Genomic DNA, 18,226 nt, shown 5'->3' on the forward strand with positions numbered 1-18,226 from the left:
TCCCTCGCCCCCGCCGCCCCCTCGCCCCCCGCCGCCCCCTCGCCCCCGCCGCCCCCTCGCCCCCGCCGCCCCCTCGCCCCCGCCGCCCCCTCGCCCCCGCCGCCCCCTCGCCCCGCCGCCCCCTCGCCCCGCCGCCCCCTCGCCCCCGCCGCCCCCTCGCCCCCGCCGCCCCCTCGCCCCCGCCGCCCCCTCGCCCCCGCCGCCCCCTCGCCCCCGCCGCCCCCTCGCCCCCGCCGCCCCCTCGCCCCCGCCGCCCCCTCGCCCCCGCCGCCCCCTCGCCCCCGCCCCCCCGCACGGCCCCCCCCCCCCGCACGGCCCCCCCCGCACGGCCCCTCCCCCCGCACGGCCCCTCCCCCCCGCACGGCCCTCCCCCCGCACGGCCCCTCCCCCCGCACGGCCCTCCCCCCCGCACGGCCCCTCCCCCCCGCACGGCCCCTCCCCCCCGCACGCTGCAGAAATGGTTGTAGGCTACAGTTGGAGAGCAGTGAGATCACTGGGAAAAGTGAGGTTCCCTCAAGAGGAATTGAACACAAATATCAGAAATGGCCTCAAAGATTTGAACATCTTCAGTCCCACTGCGCACATTGGAACCTGACGGCTTTCCTGAGATGCATGCCCAGGCAATGATGTACTCTGCCTCAGGATGGGTGCGGGGGGGTGGGGGGGGAGGAGTCACGTGATGGAGTAGTGGCCGGTCGGAGAACTCCAGCCCTCTCCGGAAAAGTTAAAAAAAAAAACACAGAAAAGCACAAACACAAAAATTAAAATAAAGTGAAAGTACAGGTGGGAAGAAAATGGCAGCGAAGAAAGAAAAGTTGAAAGCAACGGAAGAAGAGAAGAAGAAAAAACATCGGAAGAAGAAGGTGAAGGCCTTACCTGTCCTAGGAGGCCCGCTGTGGAGAGAGAAGCCCGCTCCCTCAGGTCAGTCGAAGTCCTGAGCTTGGCACTACAAAAAAGGCTCGCGGAGCCAAGCAAAAGTGCGCAACCGGGCATGACAGAAAAAAACTGACGGGAGGGGGGACCAGCTGAAGAGTCGATCTCCACAGCTGAGAATGACAACTACAGCACAACAACAAGAAGAGAACATAGAAAACAACGAGAACAAGAAAGAAGAGAGTAAAAAGAAATCAAGGAAACAACAGATTACGAACCCAGAGGAAGAAGAAGAAGAACATAGAGAAATGGAAGAAGAAGGGAAGGGCAAGACAATGGATATTTTTTTTTTAAAGAATATATGGAATCAGTAAAAGAATTTAGTGAAATAAAAAGAAGAATTAAAAGTACAGAAGAAAAAATGAATAGATTAGAGATGGTCATGTCAGATATAGGAAAAAGAGTGGACAAGGTGGAAGAACGAGAAACCGCCATAGAAATGGAAGTAGAGGACTTTAAAAATAAATTAGAAGAATCTAATAAAAAAGTTAAAGAGACAGAAGAGCTGTTAGCTCAGAAGATAGATATAATGGAAAATTATAATAGAATAAATAATATAAAGATAGTGGGCCTGAAGGAAGAGGAAGAAGGCAAGAATATGAGAGAATTTATAAAAGATTGGATCCCAGGGTCCTAGGAAGACCAGAATAACAGGAAGAAATGGAAATAGAAAGGGCACACAGAACATTAGCCCCTAAACCACAACCACAACAAAAACCAAGATCCATTTAGTAAAATTCCTAAGATATACAACAAGAGAAAATATATTGGACAAAGCAATGAAGAAAATAAAAGACAAAAAGCCACTGGAATACAAAGGTCAAAAAATGTTTTCTATCCAGATATAAGTTTTGAACTCCTGAAGAAGAGGAAGGAGTTTAATACAGCAAAAGCGATCCTATGGAAAAAAAGATATAAATTTATGCTAAAGTAGCCAGCGGTACTTAAAATAGTTATTCCAGGGCAGCAAAACAGACTATTCTCGGATCCGGAGGAAGCACGAAAATTTGCAGAACAACTATAAAACAAGCAGAGAGATGAAGACATGTAACGAGAACAAAAATGACCATGAACTATATGTATGTGTGTATATTTGTGTGTATATACATAGATGTGTGTGTATATCTATATATATATATATATATATATACATGAGTATATTATATATATATATATAGATGTGTATGTAGAAATGTGTGTACATGAGTGTATCCGTATTTAAAGGAAAATATATAGTATAAATAAGAATTAATAAGGGAAAGAAAGGGAAGAGAGGAAGTAAGGAGAGAATTAAGAGAGTGACCTTTGTTATATATGAAAATTAAAATCTTTTCTGGGGGTGCTGGGTGGGGAGGAGTTACGGTCACTGCGAAATCAATTGACGCTTGCGAGTGAATTCGCAAATCCAAATGGAGAGAGGAGATGTGGTTGCCCGACAAGGGATATAGGGCAACTCAGGAAGGGGAGGGGATAGTGGGGTTAAAGAAATTTTAGATAGGAGAATAAGAGAAATGTTTGAAATGTTGTCTTATAAAGTGTTCAAAACAAGAAAGGAGAAATGGATAAGAAGGAAAGGTGATGATGAGGAAACGGAAAGGAAAGATAAACAAAGTATGAAATGGCTATGTTGAACTATATGACTTTAAATATTAACGGAATACATAACCAAATCAAAAGGAAGAAACTGCTAAATTTACTGAAAAAAGAAAAAATTGATATAGCATTCATGCAAGAAACACATTTAACTGAAATGGAGTACAAGAAATTAAAGAGAGTTTGGATAGTACATGTAACAGCAGTGTCATATAATTCAAAAGCTAGAGGAGTAGCTATATTAATCAGTAAAAATTTACCAATTAAAATAGAAGAGGAAATAATAGATCCAGCAGGGAGATATGTAATGATAAAATGTCAGATATATTTGGAGTTTTGGAATTTACTTAATGTATATTCAAAAATTTATGCAAGATATTTTTTTGAAGATAGCAGACATGCAAGGGAACATACTAATATGAGGGGATTTCAACCTTAATTTGGATTCAAACATGGATAAAACTGGGAAAAAATTAACAGAAAGAACAAAGTAACCAAATTTATAATTTGTAAGAAATGCAACTTTTGGATGTATGGAGGAAACAACACCCAAAGGAAAAGGATTATTCATATTATTCGGGTAGACATAAAACATATTCAAGGATAGACCTATTCCTGTTATCAGCTCGCATGCAAGACAGAGTTAGGAAAACAGAATATAAAGCTAGAATATTATCGGACCACTCACCCCTGATATTGACAATAGAGTTAGAGGACATCCCTCCAAGAATGTATAGATGGAGATTAAACTCCATGCTACTTAAAAGGCAGGATTTTAGAGAATTCATTGATAGACAAATTAAAATGTACTTTGAAATAAATACGGAATCAGTGAAAGATAAGTTTATACTATGGGACACAATGAAAGCGTTCATCAGAGGGCAAATAATAAGTTATGTAACCAAGATGAAGAAGGACTACAATCAGGAATCAGAGCAGTTGGAAAGGGAAATAGCAAATATAGAAAAAGAATTACCAATGAAGGAAGACACAACTAAAAGAAGAGAATTGGCAGATAAAAAAATAAAATGTGAAACACTACAAACATATAAGGTGGAGAAGAACATAATGAAGACAAAACAGAAATATTATGAAACAGGAGAAAAAATGCACAAAATTCTAACGTGGCAGCTTAAGACAGAACAAACTAAGAGAATGGTATTGGCATCAAGGAAAAAAGACAAACAAATCACATATAATCCAACGGAGATTAATGAAAACTTCAAATAATTCTACGAACAATTATACCAAACTGAAAACGAAGGGAAAGAAGACAAAATAGATGAATTTTTAACTAAAATTGAACTACCGAAATTACAAATAGATGAACAAAATAAATTAACAGAACTATTTGAAATAGTAGAAATATAAGAGATAATTAAAAAAAACTACCGAATAATAAAACACCAGGAGAGGATGGATTCCCAAATAGAATTCTATAAAACATTTAAAAATTTATTAATTCCTCCCCTCTTGGAAGTAATCAACCAGTTTGATAAAACACAAAGCTTACCAGATTCATGCAAAACAGCAATAATTACAGTAATATCAAAGACCGGGAAAGATCCACTCGCACCAGTGTCATATAGACCAATATCTTTACTTAACACAGATTATAAGATAATAGCTAAACTATTAGCAAACAGATTAGCCGATTATGTACCAAAAATAGTAAATCTAGACCAAACTGGATTTATTAAAAAAAGACGAACAACAGACAATATTTGTAAATTTATTAACTTAATTCATGCAGTAGAAGGAAATAAAGCTCCAACAGTAGCGGTGGCTTAAGACGCAGAGAAGGCATTTGACAGAGTAGAATGGAATTATTTATTCAAAGTACTAAAAAAATTCAGTTTACCAGAGAAATATATTAATTGGATTAAAGCATTATATAAGGGGCCATTGGCGAAAGTGACAGTAAATGGATATATATCAAAACAATTTAACTTAAGCAGATCAACAAGGCAGGGATGCCCACTATCGCCCTTATTGTTCGCGTTAGCCATAGAACCACTAGCAGAACTGATAAGAACAGAAAATAAAATAAAAGGGATAAAAATAAAAGAGAAGGAATATAAAATCAGTTTATTTGCAGATGACATTATAGTATACTTAACAGAACCAGAAATATCAATAAAAGAATTACATAAGAAATTGAAGGAATATGGAGAAGTGTCGGGATACAAGATTAACGCAAATAAAAGTGAAGCAATGCCAATGAATAATGCGGATTTCTCAAAATTTAAGAAAGAATCACCATTCAGATGGCAAATGCAAGCAATACAATACCTAGGTATACAAATAAATAAAAACCTCAGCCATCTATATAAACTCAATTATTATCCGCTAATGAAAAAATTACAGGATGACTTAGAGCATTGGAAAGACTTACCACTAACACTAATAGGAAGGATAAACTGTATTAAAATGAACATTTTCCCAAGGATAGAATACCTATTTCAGGCATGGCGAATACACTTGACGGAGAAATTCTTCAAGGAGTTAAAGAAAATAATAAGGAAATTTTTATGGAAAGGGGGGAAACCGAGGATAGCACTAGATAAATTAACAGAATGGTACAAACAAGGAGGCTTACAACTGCCAAACTTTAAAAATTATTATAGAGCCACACAATTAAGATATCTATCAGATTTTTATCAAACAAGGGAAAAGACAGATTGGACTAGATCAGAACTAGATAAAATAGGGGAGTGATACCCGAACATATATTATATAAATGGGATGAAAAATTGGTACAACATAGGAATTCTCCAGTATTACATCATCTGCTCAATATTTGGAAGAAGATTCATGTAGAAAGGAATAAAACAAATTACCAACTACTACAACTAATACCGACGCAAAATCAGCTAATCTCTTTTACAATCGATAACCTTTCCTTTAGAGAATGGGAGAAAAAAGGGATCAAAAGAATAGAAAATTGCTTTTCAGGAAATAAATTATTATCCTTTGAACAAATGAAGGATAAATATAATATAACTCATGATACAGTGTTGGCATACTACCAACTGAAATCCTACAATGATAATCAAAAAATTTATAACAAACATGTATATTAAACTACAAGAAAAGGAGAATGAGGAAACAAATGGTAAAACGAAACAAAAATGGGAACAAGATCTAAACATAAAGATAAAGAAGGAAACATGGGAGAAGTTATGCTCAGGAACTATGAGAAATACAATAAATTCAAGGTTACGTATGATACAATATAACTGGATATACAAGCTATATATTACACCTCAAAAGTTAAATAAATGGGACCCAACAGTATCTGACAAATGTTTTCGCTGTAAAAAGGAAATGCAATCTGGACATGTGATAAAGTGAAAAAATTTTGGGAAGATCTAAACCAGATATTAAATAAAATCACAAAAAGCCATATACCAAAAAACCCAGAGATCTTCCTCCTAAGTAACATAAAAAACAAAGAATTTGGACTTGATTTGGATGGTGCACAAAAAAGATTTGTTAGGATAGCTGTAGCAAAAAAATGTATTATGTCAATCTGGAAATTAGAAGATAACTTGAGAATAAATGTACTCTCTTAGAAAAAATAACATGTAATTTAAGAAATAATATTACAATATTTGACAAATATGGGAGCCATACATGAAACACAATAGATAAAACCTACCGGGGACATCTACCACCTAAAATGACAGAAGGAGAAGGGAATGAAAAGAATTGATTCAGTGGAATTTCTTGTTTATTTTTATTGAGTGACAACATTATTTGACGGGTTTAATGTATCTTAGATTCTGAACTTTAAATGAATGGGAGGGGAGGTAGGGAGTGTGGGATGGGAAGAGGGAGGGTGGAGAAAACGACACTGTATATATTTGAAAAGGAAAATGTATGTATCTTGATCAATGTGGTTTATAGTGTGAAAAATAAAAACAAAGGATGGGGGCGGGGGGAGTGGAGAAAATCTCTGGTTGGTCAGCACATTGCTGGTCACTACTTCTCTAGGCTGTGAGGACTGTGGAAGTCTGGGTCTTGGGCCTGACCTCTTCCTCCAATCGTTCAAGATTACATGTATTGGTGAGCGAGCAGTCCAGCTGGACATCTCGTACATAGGACAGAGAGCAAGTAGACAGTCTGGAAGAGCAGAGTTAGAGTTGATGGGTCTGAAGCCGCGTTATTTTACCAGCGTGAGGTTCATTTAGGAGTCCAAAGACGGCAGGAAAGAGACGGTGTGTAATATGGCAATGATGTGTCATTTCTGTTCTCCAGGACAACTGCTTGTACACGCCAAACTCTGGGCAAGAGGATGCTGACAAGGACGGTGTGGGAGACCAGTGTGATGATGATGCTGATGGGGATGGCATCAAGAATGTTCAGGTTGGTACCGCAGGAGAGTTCCTCACTGGTTCTGGCTCCACCAGGGACCGGGTGTGGGCCATTGGCTGGTCCAGGGTCCAGGAATGGGCCCCAGGCTGGTCCAGGGTCCAGAGAGGGCTGCAGGCTGGTCCAGGAGTGGGCCCCTGCCTGGTCCGAGGTCCAGGAGTGGGTCCCAGGCTGGTCCAGGGACTGGGAGTGGGCCTCTGGTTGGTCCAGGATCTGGGACTGGGCACCTGGCTAGTCTGGGGAGAGGGAGTGGGCCCTTGGCTGGTCTGGGGTCCTTAAGTGTGTCATGGGAAGGTCCCGGCAACTTTGAGGACTCAGAGTAAACTCCTGGCTGATACTGCCACTACTGGGGTCCAGGAGCAGGGCCCCTGGCTGTTCCGGGGTATGGGAATGGGATCCCTGACTGGTCTAGGTTCTAGGAGTGAACCCTGGTTGGTTCAGGGTCTGCAAGTGGGCCCCAGTCTGATCCTGACACCACCAGGGTCAGAGATTGGGACCCTGGCTGGTCCGGGGACTGGGAGTGGGACCCTGGGTGGTCCTGGTACCACTGGGTCCAAGAGTGGGCTACTGCTTGTCTTTCACTCTCTCTCATTTTCTTTCTCAATTTCACCCTCTCTCTCTTTCACTATCTTTTTCTCCCTTTCTATCACCCCCTCTTTCTCCTTCTTTCTCTTTCCATTGCTTGCTCTCCTTCTCTCTCCCCCACTCTCACCCTTCCCCTCTCTCCCCCACTCTCACCCCTTCTCTCTCTCCTCCCCTCTCCCTCCCCCCACCCTTCTCTCCCCTTTCCCCTTTTCCCCCTCTCTCCCCACTCTTACCCTCCCCCTCTTCTCCCTCTCCCCTTTCTACTCTCTCACCCCCTCCCCCACTTCCCATCTCCATCTCTCCCCCTCCTGTATCCCCCACCCCCTCCATCCTCTCTCTCCCCTTCCGCCTTTCTCCCTTGCCTCTCCCCCTTTCTACTCTCTCCTCCCCTCTATCCCTCTTCCAATCTCCATCGCTTTCCCTTCCCCTATCCCCCCACCCCTCTCCACCCTCTCTCTCCCTTTCCCTCTTTCCCCCTCATCTCTTCCCCAATGGTGGTGGGGGGGGGAAATTACTATTATGAATGGAGGGACCAGACCTGCTTCCCTCCAGCCGACTGCAGGAACCTCCAGACTGGGCTGTGAATTAAACCCGATCCATGTCTATCCCAGGACAACTGCCGACTGGTACCCAACAAGGACCAGCAGAACTCTGACACGGATTCCTTTGGGGATGCCTGTGACAACTGTCCTAACGTTCCCAACAACAGTCAGAGGGACACGGACAACAACAGTGAGGGGGATGCCTGTGACAATGACATCGATGGAGATGGTGGGTGGAATTTCCCAAGCCTCGCCCTGCCCTGTCCCCACTCCGCCACGTTCACACCTCTCCGTCTCGCCCTCGCCGTCCTCACATGCGGTCTCTGCACACAGTCTACACCACACACGGTCCCCCAGAATGTCCCCTCCCCTCCCTCCTTATCCAACCCTCCTTCTTGCCTCACTTTTCCAGGCATTCCCAACAGTTTGGATAATTGCGGAGCCGTTCCAAACCCCCTGCAGACGGACAGGGATGGGGATGGAGTGGGGGATGCGTGTGACAGCTGTCCTGAACTGAGTAACCCCACCCAGGTATGTCCACCTTGGGCCGCGCCCCTCCCTGAATGCACGTTCCCCCCTCCCCCCCTTCCAGCGAACTCCTTCCATCCCAGGATTGAGGTGCAGACACGCACTCCTCAACAGGCAGAGTCCTATCTGTGGTCTGAGGGTGGATCGTAATGTAACTCCCCCTCATGGCCATGGCGCCTCGTGCGGACCTCGAGGGAGGTTCTGACGTTGGGTGCCGGGGTGGTAGTGTAATGTTCTGAGTGCTTTGTACACAGCAATGTTGGGAGTGAGGCACCAGAAGGGGATGGTGGAGACAGAATCTCACGGGTTAAGTGCCTGAATTACCAGGGTATAGAGGTAAAGAAGATTGGGGTTAACACCACCGCTAACACAGTGCCAACGACCCAGGTTTGAATCCAGCACTGTCTGTTAGGGTTTGTACGTTCTTCCCGTGTCTGTATGGGGTTCCTCTGGGTGCCCACACTGATCCACTGCCCCGTTCTGTCCCCACACCCCTGCATCTGTCCCCACACCCCTGCGTCTGTCCCCACACCCCTGCGTCTGTCCCCACACCCCTGCGTCTGTCCCCACACCCCTGCGTCTGTCCCCACACCCCTGCGTCTGTCCCCACACCCCTGCGTCTGTCCCCACACCCCTGCGTCTGTCCCCACACCCCTGCGTCTGTCCCCACACCCCTGCGTCTGTCCCCACACCCCTGCGTCTGTCCCCACACCCCTGCGTCTGTCCCCACACCCCTGCGTCTGTCCCCACACCCCTGCGTCTGTCCCCACACCCCTGCGTCTGTCCCCACACCCCTGCGTCTGTCCCCACACCCCTGCGTCTGTCCCCACACCCCTGCGTCTGTCCCCACACCCCTGCGTCTGTCCCCACACCCCTGCGTCTGTCCCCACACTGATCCCACTAACCTGCTTCCTCCCCGTAGCCCTGTGTCCATTCCCACATTGATCCCACTGCCCCGCTCTCTCCCCACAGCCCAGCATCAGACCCCACACTGATCCCACTGTCCCTGTTCTCCCCACTCAGCCCTGCATCAGTCCGCACACTGATCCCACTGCACCGCTCTCCCCACTGCCCTGTATCAGTCCCCACACTGATCCCACTGACCCGCTCCCTCCCCGTAGCCTTGTGTCCATTCCCACATTGATCCCACTGCCCCACTCTCTCCTCACAGCCCGGCATCAGTCCCCACTGCCCTGTTCTCTTTCCACAGCCCTGTATCAGTCCCCAAACTGATCCCACTGCCCCGCGCTCTCCCCACAGCCCTGTATTGGTCCCCACACTGACCCCACTGCCCAGCTCTCTCCTCACAGCCATGTATCAGTCCCAACACTGATCCCACTGCTCTGCTTTCCCCACAGCCCTGTATCAGTCCCCACACTGATCCCACTGCCCCCCTCTCTCCCCACAGCCCTGTGTCCATCCGCACACTGATCCCTACTTACAAATAAAAAGTTTACAGGTACACTGCAGTATCCCATATAGCTTTGTTAAATATGGTGCTCGTACAACATCCACATCGCAGAAGGTCCTATTTCACAGAATGTATCGTATCGTGGACCTCCCTAGGGATCGGTGCTATCTGTGGTTTCAGGCATCCGCTGGGGATCTTGCAACATATCCTCCGGATATAAGGGGTGGACTACTGTACGTAATATTTATTAATGTGTTTTTAAACTGCTAATTTGTATTCATTTCAATAATCAAAATGAACACACAAACATACCAAATACTTTCAAAATCCTGACTGATTTTCTGTGGAAGTCTCCGCCCAAGGAAACAGTAAGGGCTGCCTTATTATGTATATTTAAGATAGGGTGAGATGGAGTTTTGCATCATTGGGAAATGAGGGTCATGGGGGGGTGGGGAAGGCGGGGCTGGGTCCACGGCCAGATCAGCTGTGTTCTCACCAGGCGCTTTTCAACGTCCACACCTGGGACCCAGGCGGGTTTAACGGTTCAAAGGTGGTTCCAGCACCTTTTAACCTGCAGGGGGATTGCCCTATTAAATTGCCAACCCGGTGACTTCAAGGGGGGGGGTCCAGCACCCCCCCCCCTCCCACTGCGATGATGCGCCACGCATTCACCAGATGAAATGAAGTAAAAGGTTTCAACCTTACACTTCCCGGGAAGCAGGTTTCAGCCTGGCCTGCACTGCGGAGTTCCTCCTCTACATTTGAACCTGGCACCAGCTTGCAGCCCCAGCAAGTGCTGGTGTCACCGGAATAATCGGGTCGTCCATTTTTGTGTTCAAGTCGCCCATGGATGCGACCTAGGTAAGTTTAAATGGGTTCCCTGACTACCTCTGATGTAGGGCAGGGACCTGGTTGATTTAGGTGCCGCTGACCGGGTCGGACCCTTTCAAGTTGCTGCATCAGTTGCCTGGTTAACCCCATTTTGCATGGCGCCTACTGAATGTGGGAGCTTGCCCAACAGGCCGGGTGGACGACACCTACTCCTGTTTCCGATGTGTTCATGTCGGGAACACTACTGCCACCGGTCTCTGCAGAGACCTGCACCATTGCAGCATCCACAGCCGAGCGCACACGACCCACTGAAGACCGGCAGGGTGAAGTCAGGGGATCCTGGTCCGGCTGCAGGGATTTGGAGTGTCCCGGGGTGGCTTTGGGAGCACCGATATCTCCTCCAGTCAACATATTTCTGCGATCCGCACATTACACCGTCAAAGAGCTGCGTTTTGGCCACCCCTGCCTTAGAACCTGATCTCTATGTTGTGAGACTTGGCGCAGACTGGAAGATCGCTTCGTTGAGCTCCTTGGCTCTGTCCACCACCACAACCTGGAACTCCTAGTGGCCACCCATTTCAGTTCCCCACCCCATTCCCACACTGATATATCTGCCCATGGCCTCGTGCACTATTAGACTGAGAGCGCCTGCGAATTGGAGGATCAACATCACCTCTTCTATCCAGGCACCCTCCAACTGGATGGCACTCTCTCTTCTTCCCACCTCCCTCCCTCCCCTCTCCCCCTTTCTCCCTTCTCCCCTTTCCTGCCTCCCACTTTCCCCTCTACCCTCTCTCTTCCCTCTTCCCCTCCCTTTTCCCCCCCCTTTCCCCCCTACCCAAGAACCTGAAGCTGCCCGCTCTTTCCACTTTACATCACTTGAGGATGTTACCAGGACAGGGACTGATCTTTATACACATTCATCACAATAACACTACCTTCCGCCCCTCGAGCCCGTGCCGCCCAATTACACCCAACAATTGACATATACCCCCAGTACGTTTTTGAACGGTGGGATAAAAACTGGAGCCCCCGGAGAAAGTCCACGCAGGCACGGGGAGAACGGGCAAACTCCTTACAGCGCGGGATTCAATTCCTCCGGTCGCCAGCGCTGTAACGGCGTTGCGCTAACCGCCACATTGACCGTGAGTGACCTGTTTGTCTTTTTCTCCCTGTCTGCAGACAGACGCAGACGATGACCTTGTGGGTGATGAATGCGACAACAATCAGGACAGGTACGCCGGGTTCATTGTGAACTCCACGCCCGGGAGGTTCCTGCCACTGATATGTACTGCGTGAGGCCAATGTTCCTGTGAGCAACTCCCTCCCACACGATAGCTGGGACATTCAGTGGCCCAATTGCTGATGGTTTACAGGAAGGCAACACCAACCTCCCTGCAAGACCATAATTCAAAGGAGCAGAAATAGGCCATTCAGCCCATCTAAATCTGCCCCGCCATTCAATCATGAACCATTTTCCCACTTAGCTCCTTCTCCCCATAACCTTTGATGCCCTGGCTATTCAAGAACCTATCACCTCTGCCTTAAATACACCCAATGACTCGGTCTCCACAACAGCCCGTGGCAACAAATTCCACCACCCTCTGGCTGAAGAAATTCCTCCGCATCTCTGTTCCAAGTGGATGCCCTTCAATCTTGAATTCGTGCTCTCTTGTCCTAGACTCTCCCACCATGGGAATCGACCTTTCTAACATCTACTCTGTCCTCGCCTTTCAACATTCAAAATATTTCATTGAGACCCCTGCCCCAAATTCTCCTAAATGCGAACGAGTGCAGGTCAAGAGCTGCCAAATGCCTCCTTATTCCCAGAATCACCTCTGAACCTTCTCTAACGTCGAGCACGTCCTTTCTTAATGACGAGTCCAAAACTTCTATCTGGATGACTCTTGACCCTCCCTGCGTGGAAGACCTTGAGGCAATGCTCAGTGACATCACTGGGGTTGGTGTCACGCAGTGCAGTAACATATGATGTTAACCCCCACCCCACCATGGACTTCCTCCCGTACCAGACCCTACGGAATTCTTAGTTACTCGTAAGTCGTAATTCCCCTATATTACTGTAATGGCAATAGTAGTCAGATAAACAACCAGCAAAATTAAAATTACACCTTTAAATTACAATATCTTACACGCCAGAGGCCACAAAAACAATAGCGCTTGCCTGCAGTCAAAATCTCATGATTCGAAGCGTCGTTGTCATTGGGTAATAATGACAGGTCTGACCAGAGCACATTAGAATGGTCAAAAAGTAAATGAGCATTGAGTTTTAGCCTCATAGATCTATTGCTAGGGTTACAAGAAATGATTTTCTTGTTATAACTAATGACAGGGATATTTTTATAAAGAATAATACTTTTCTGCTAAAACTGCACAAAAATTTTATAGACAGTCATTTTGGTGCCACCCCATTCCCCCACCCCTCCCCCATTGGTGTCACCTGGTACGGTCTGCACCCCCCCCCCCCCCCCCAGCGATCCCAGTGACAATACACCGGCTGAAGGGTTGGTGACAGTACCTCAGAGCACCAGCGACCTGGTTCTATCCCCACCCCAGTGTGCTCTGGTTTCCTCCCACAACCCTTACATCACGTGGGTCGATGGGGTAACGTGACCACCGGCGTGCAGATAAAGGAGAATAGGCTGCAAGGAAATGACTGAGAGGTGGGGTGGTAGAGAAAAGGGTTGTGGGATAGTATTGATTCAGTGGGGTGAATGGCCATATTTGAAGTGGCAAGCTTAGACCAGTTGAATCAAGGGGGGGGAGTTTGGGTTGCTGGGACCCTGCTTCAGTGTTGACTCCCCTGATGTTGCCCTCATAGCGATGGGGACGGTCATCAGGACTCCAAAGACAACTGTCCGGAGACTCCCAACAGCTCCCAGCTGGACTCGGACAATGACGGCCTGGGCGATGAGTGTGACGACGACGACGACAATGACGGAATTCCTGACTATGGAGCGTCGGGAGGTGACAACTGCCGACTGATCGCCAACCCCAACCAGAAGGACTCCGACGGTCAGTGACTGAGGGCACTCCGGCCTGAGGGAATCCCTCAACAGGCTCCTGGGGCCAGCAAGGCTGACGCCTGCATGGAGGGGAGAGGGTGGGGTCTGAGGGAACACAAGAATATCAGAAATAGGAGCAGCAGCTAGCCATCCTGCCTGTCGAGCCATTTCTGCGATTCAGAGAGATCATGGCTGACCTGATAATGGGCTCATCTCTACCAACCTGCCTTTCCTCCTCTCCAAAAGCATATTGCATTAATGTTAATTGGGTGTTACGGATGGCACGGGTTTCAATGGCTAGAATCAGCTTCTACTGTGCTGTAAATAACACTTTTAATAATTAAACATCTAAATCTGACCCCAGACCAGATATCTCCAGGTAGTTTTAATGAAGATTATTTCTCCTTTGAAAGAATGAATTAGGCCGGCAATGATTAGCGCAACACAGTTACGGCACCAGTAGCCCGGGGTTCGAATCCTGCGCTGTCTGTAAGGAGTTTGTACGTTCTCCCCTTGTCTGCATGGGTCTTCCTCTAGGGGGGCTCCGGTCTCCTCCCACCAAAACGTACCGGAAGTTGTAGGTCAATTGGGCTCGTGGGCCGAAAGGGCCCGTTACCGTGCCATTTGTCTAAAATTTAAAAATCAACTTTAAGTGAACTTGTATTTCCCCCCCCCCCCCCCCCCCCCCCGAATAATCCCTGCAAGGGATCATCAGTACAGGATTGATGAGAGGGGTGGGGGTGGAGGGTGAAGGGTGGGGGGACTGGTCTGGTATTGTAGACATGGGGACTAGCAGTGGTGGCGGGGGTGGGGGCTATTGTCCTACAATCTGGTATAGATGTGGGAACTAGCAGTGGGGTGGGGTTTGGTATTCTCCGACAGTCTGTTATAGTAGACATGAGGACTAGCGATGGGGGGTATTGTATTACAGTCTGGTATTGTAGACATGGACACTAGCGGTGGGGGGTATTGTAGTACAGTCTGGTATTGTAGACGTGGGGATCTCAGTTGGAGTGAGCAGTAGGGATATGGTGGACATCAATGTTTAGTGCAGCGAGAAGCATCCATCTGCGGACAGACTGACAGATTATCTCTAACCAGACAGCCTTCAAACTCCTTTACTGGGTGTGGGATTACAACAAAAAGGAAAATTAATCAGCTTGGTTTATTTCCAGGTAACGGGGTTGGTGACGTGTGTGAAAACGACTTTGATAACGACACGGTGTTTGACGAGTTCGACGTGTGTCCCGAGAGCGCAGAGGTCACTCTGACCGACTTCCGAGCTTATCAGACGGTTGTCCTGGATCCGGAAGGGGATGCGCAGATTGACCCCAACTGGGTGGTCCTAAACCAGGTGAATCTGAGCTTCTGTCCCTCTGTGGGTCTTGCCTATGTTAACTGACTCCCTGTTACCAGAGGTCCTGTGGTACGTTGTGGGCTTGACTCAGGTTCAGCCCCAGTAGAAACAGGATAGCATGGTGGGATAGGGGGCTGTGAAGAGGGAGGGGAAGTGTGGAGGGAGGGGGCACTGCCAAGGAAGGGGGCAGTGAGGAGGGAGCGCCTGAGGGAGGGAGAGGCAGTGAATTGAGAGGGGCGGTTAGGAAGGAGGGGGTGATGAGGAGGGAGCACTGTGGGAGGGTCATTGAGGAGTGAGAGGCAGTGAGGAGGGAGTGCTCTGGGAGGGGATCCCTCCTAACTGCCTTTCACTGGAGATTCAGGGTTGAATGGTCCAATCTCTGTATTGGAGTCCAGCCCTGCTCTCAGTCTTCCACCTGAATGCTGGATGCCCCTCAAGCCCTCAGCACATCAGATTTCCCCCCTCAATGACCCTAATGTGGCTTGTCTGTTTGTTTCCCAGGGAATGGAGATTGTCCAGACAATGAACAGTGACCCCGGATTAGCTGTCGGTGAGTTGGAACAATGTGTGAATATGGAATAATTGGGGCTCTATCAAGGAAGATATTGTTGGCTTTACAGCATTTACCATTAAATATTCCCACAAAATATTAAAACCTAGACTTTTCCTCACTTCTCAAGTCAAGAGAAGGTTATTGTCACAAGTACAACCCAACAAAACAGCGTTCTCCGGTCCTCGGTGCAAAGCACACGGACACACACCCAGATATAACACACATATAGACAAGCAATACAGACGCAGGACAAGTATTCATCTATACAGATAAATAAATGAATATCGTTTCATGAATACGAGAGTCTTAGGTGGTTAGTATGAGTGGTTCCTTTGGTAGTTCAGCGTTCCTGCTGCCCGTGGGAAGAAGCTGTTCCTCAGCCTGGCGCCTATCTTCCTGTATCTTTTCCCCAATGGGAGCAGCTGAAAGTTGCTGTGCACGGGTGGAAGGGGTTCCCAATTGATTTTGTGCGCCCTCTTCAGACAACAATCCTGGTGATTCATGTCGATGGGGGCCATACAGGGAGATTCCAGTGATCCTCTCTGCCATTCTTATGGTCCTGTGAATTCTCTCTTAAATGCCTCAATTGTCCTAGCCTCCAACCCCACCTCTGGCAATGCATTCCAGGCATCCAACACTCTGTGCAAAAAAACATACCCCTGGCGTCTCCCCTAAACTTCCCTCCCTTCACTTTGTGCAGATGACCACTGGTGTCTGCTGCACCTGCCTTGGGAAAAAGGTGCTGGCTGTCTGCCTTATCTATGCCTTCTATAATCTTGTAGACCTCTATTAAGTCACTTCTCATCCTTCTTCACTCCAAAACAACACAACCTGTGCTGTGGATGGAGACTGAAGAATGGGTCTGGCGTTGGGCAAATTCTCTCCTTGGCGAGGAGAGCTTATGATGGTCCTTGAGAGCTGTGAGCTGCTCGTTTCCTCCGATGCTTTCCCTCTCACTTGGCTCTCTCTCTTTTCCTCTGGCAGGATACACAGCCTTCAACGGCGTGGACTTTGAAGGCACCTTTCACGTGAACACAATGACCGACGATGACTATGCTGGCTTTATCTTTGGCTATCAGGACAGTTCCAGTTTCTACGTGGTGATGTGGAAGCAGACGGAACAGACGTACTGGCAGCCCACGCCGTTCCGAGCAGTGGCCGAACCTGCTCTCCAGCTCAAGGTGAAGAAGCCGAGCATGGCCCAGAGAATGAATCCCACCCCCCCACCCTGGTCACATGCACAGGGAGAGTTCAGCCCAAGCAGACTCTCCTTCCCTGAGAGAGGTGGGCAGGAGTCAGTGTGAGAGACCCAAACACAGACAGACAGGACTTGTCAAGCACAGAGGCCTTTTCACAACATATAGGAGCAGAAGTCGGCCTATCAGTCAATCAGGTCTGCCCCCACCATTCTAATCATGAGCTGATCCATGCTCCCACTCAGCCCCACTCCCCACCTTTCTCCCTATAACCCTGGATGCCCTGACTAATCAAACACTAGTCAATCTCTGCCTTAAATAAACCCGATGACCTCGCTTCCAAAGCCGCCTGTGGCAACAAGTTCCACAGATTCACATCCCTCTGACTAAATTTTTTTTTACCACATCTGTTTTAACTTGACACCCTTTTATCCTGAAGTTATGCCCTCTCGTCCGAGACTCCACTACCATGGGAAACAACCTTGCCACATCTACTCTGTCCAGGCCTTTCAGCATTCATCTGGCTTCTAATGAGACCTCCCTTCATCGTTCTGTACTTCAACGAGTACAGTTCTAGAACCAACATTTGTCCCTCATATACTAACCCATGAATTCCTGGTATAATTCTAGTAAATCTTCTCCAAACCCTTTCCAACACCTGTATGTCTTTTTCTCAGATAAGGCGCTCATAAACTATAATCCCAGAAGCCAGACAAAGGCTGGCTTATGTGGCAAATTGTGTTCAGCTCTGGTCACCTCTTACTAGAAAGATGCAGAAGCTTTGGAGAGGAGATTTACCAGGATGTTGCCTGGATTGGAGAACATGTCAGATGAGACGTGGTTAACAGAGCAGGGACTTTTCTCTGTGGAGCGTAAAAGAGGTGCTGATATTGGAGAGGGTTGAGAGGAGGTTCACAAGCACGATTCTGGGAATGAAAGGGTTATCATACGAGGAGCATTTTAGAGCTCTTGGCCTGTACTTATTAGAATTTAGGAGACTGAGGGGCAGATCTCATTTCAAATGTTGAAAGGCTTGGATGGAGTAGATGTAGAAAGGTTGTTTCCCATGGTGGGAGAGTCTAGGAGAAAAGGGGATGACAAGATTAAAGGGCGTCCACCTAGAACAGATGCAGAGGAATATATTCAGTTGGATGGTGGTGAATCTGAGGAATTTGTTGCCACAATTGGTTGTGGAGGCTGGTTCATTGGGTGCATTTAAGGCATCAAAGGTTCTGGGGAGAGGGCCAGGCAGTGGGGCCGAGTAGATCAACCAATGATAAAATGGCAGGTCAGACTCGAT

General features: G+C 47.5%; 1 protein-coding gene across 1 annotated transcript in view; it reads left to right on the forward strand.

Annotated features, from left to right (window-relative positions):
• LOC138765405 (thrombospondin-3-like) overlaps positions 1-18,226 on the forward strand; it is a 60,355-nt gene that overhangs the window by 36,764 nt on the left and 5,365 nt on the right. The window contains 9 exon segments of the mRNA XM_069942447.1: positions 6,582-6,704; positions 6,787-6,894; positions 8,097-8,256; positions 8,440-8,558; positions 11,980-12,032; positions 13,637-13,830; positions 14,996-15,174; positions 15,679-15,727; positions 16,715-16,911. Of these exon segments, the coding sequence (XP_069798548.1) occupies positions 6,582-6,704; positions 6,787-6,894; positions 8,097-8,256; positions 8,440-8,558; positions 11,980-12,032; positions 13,637-13,830; positions 14,996-15,174; positions 15,679-15,727; positions 16,715-16,911 (1,182 nt within the window).

The sequence above is a fragment of the Narcine bancroftii genome, chromosome 5, assembly GCF_036971445.1.
Source record: "Narcine bancroftii isolate sNarBan1 chromosome 5, sNarBan1.hap1, whole genome shotgun sequence".
Lineage (NCBI taxonomy): Eukaryota > Metazoa > Chordata > Chondrichthyes > Torpediniformes > Narcinidae > Narcine > Narcine bancroftii.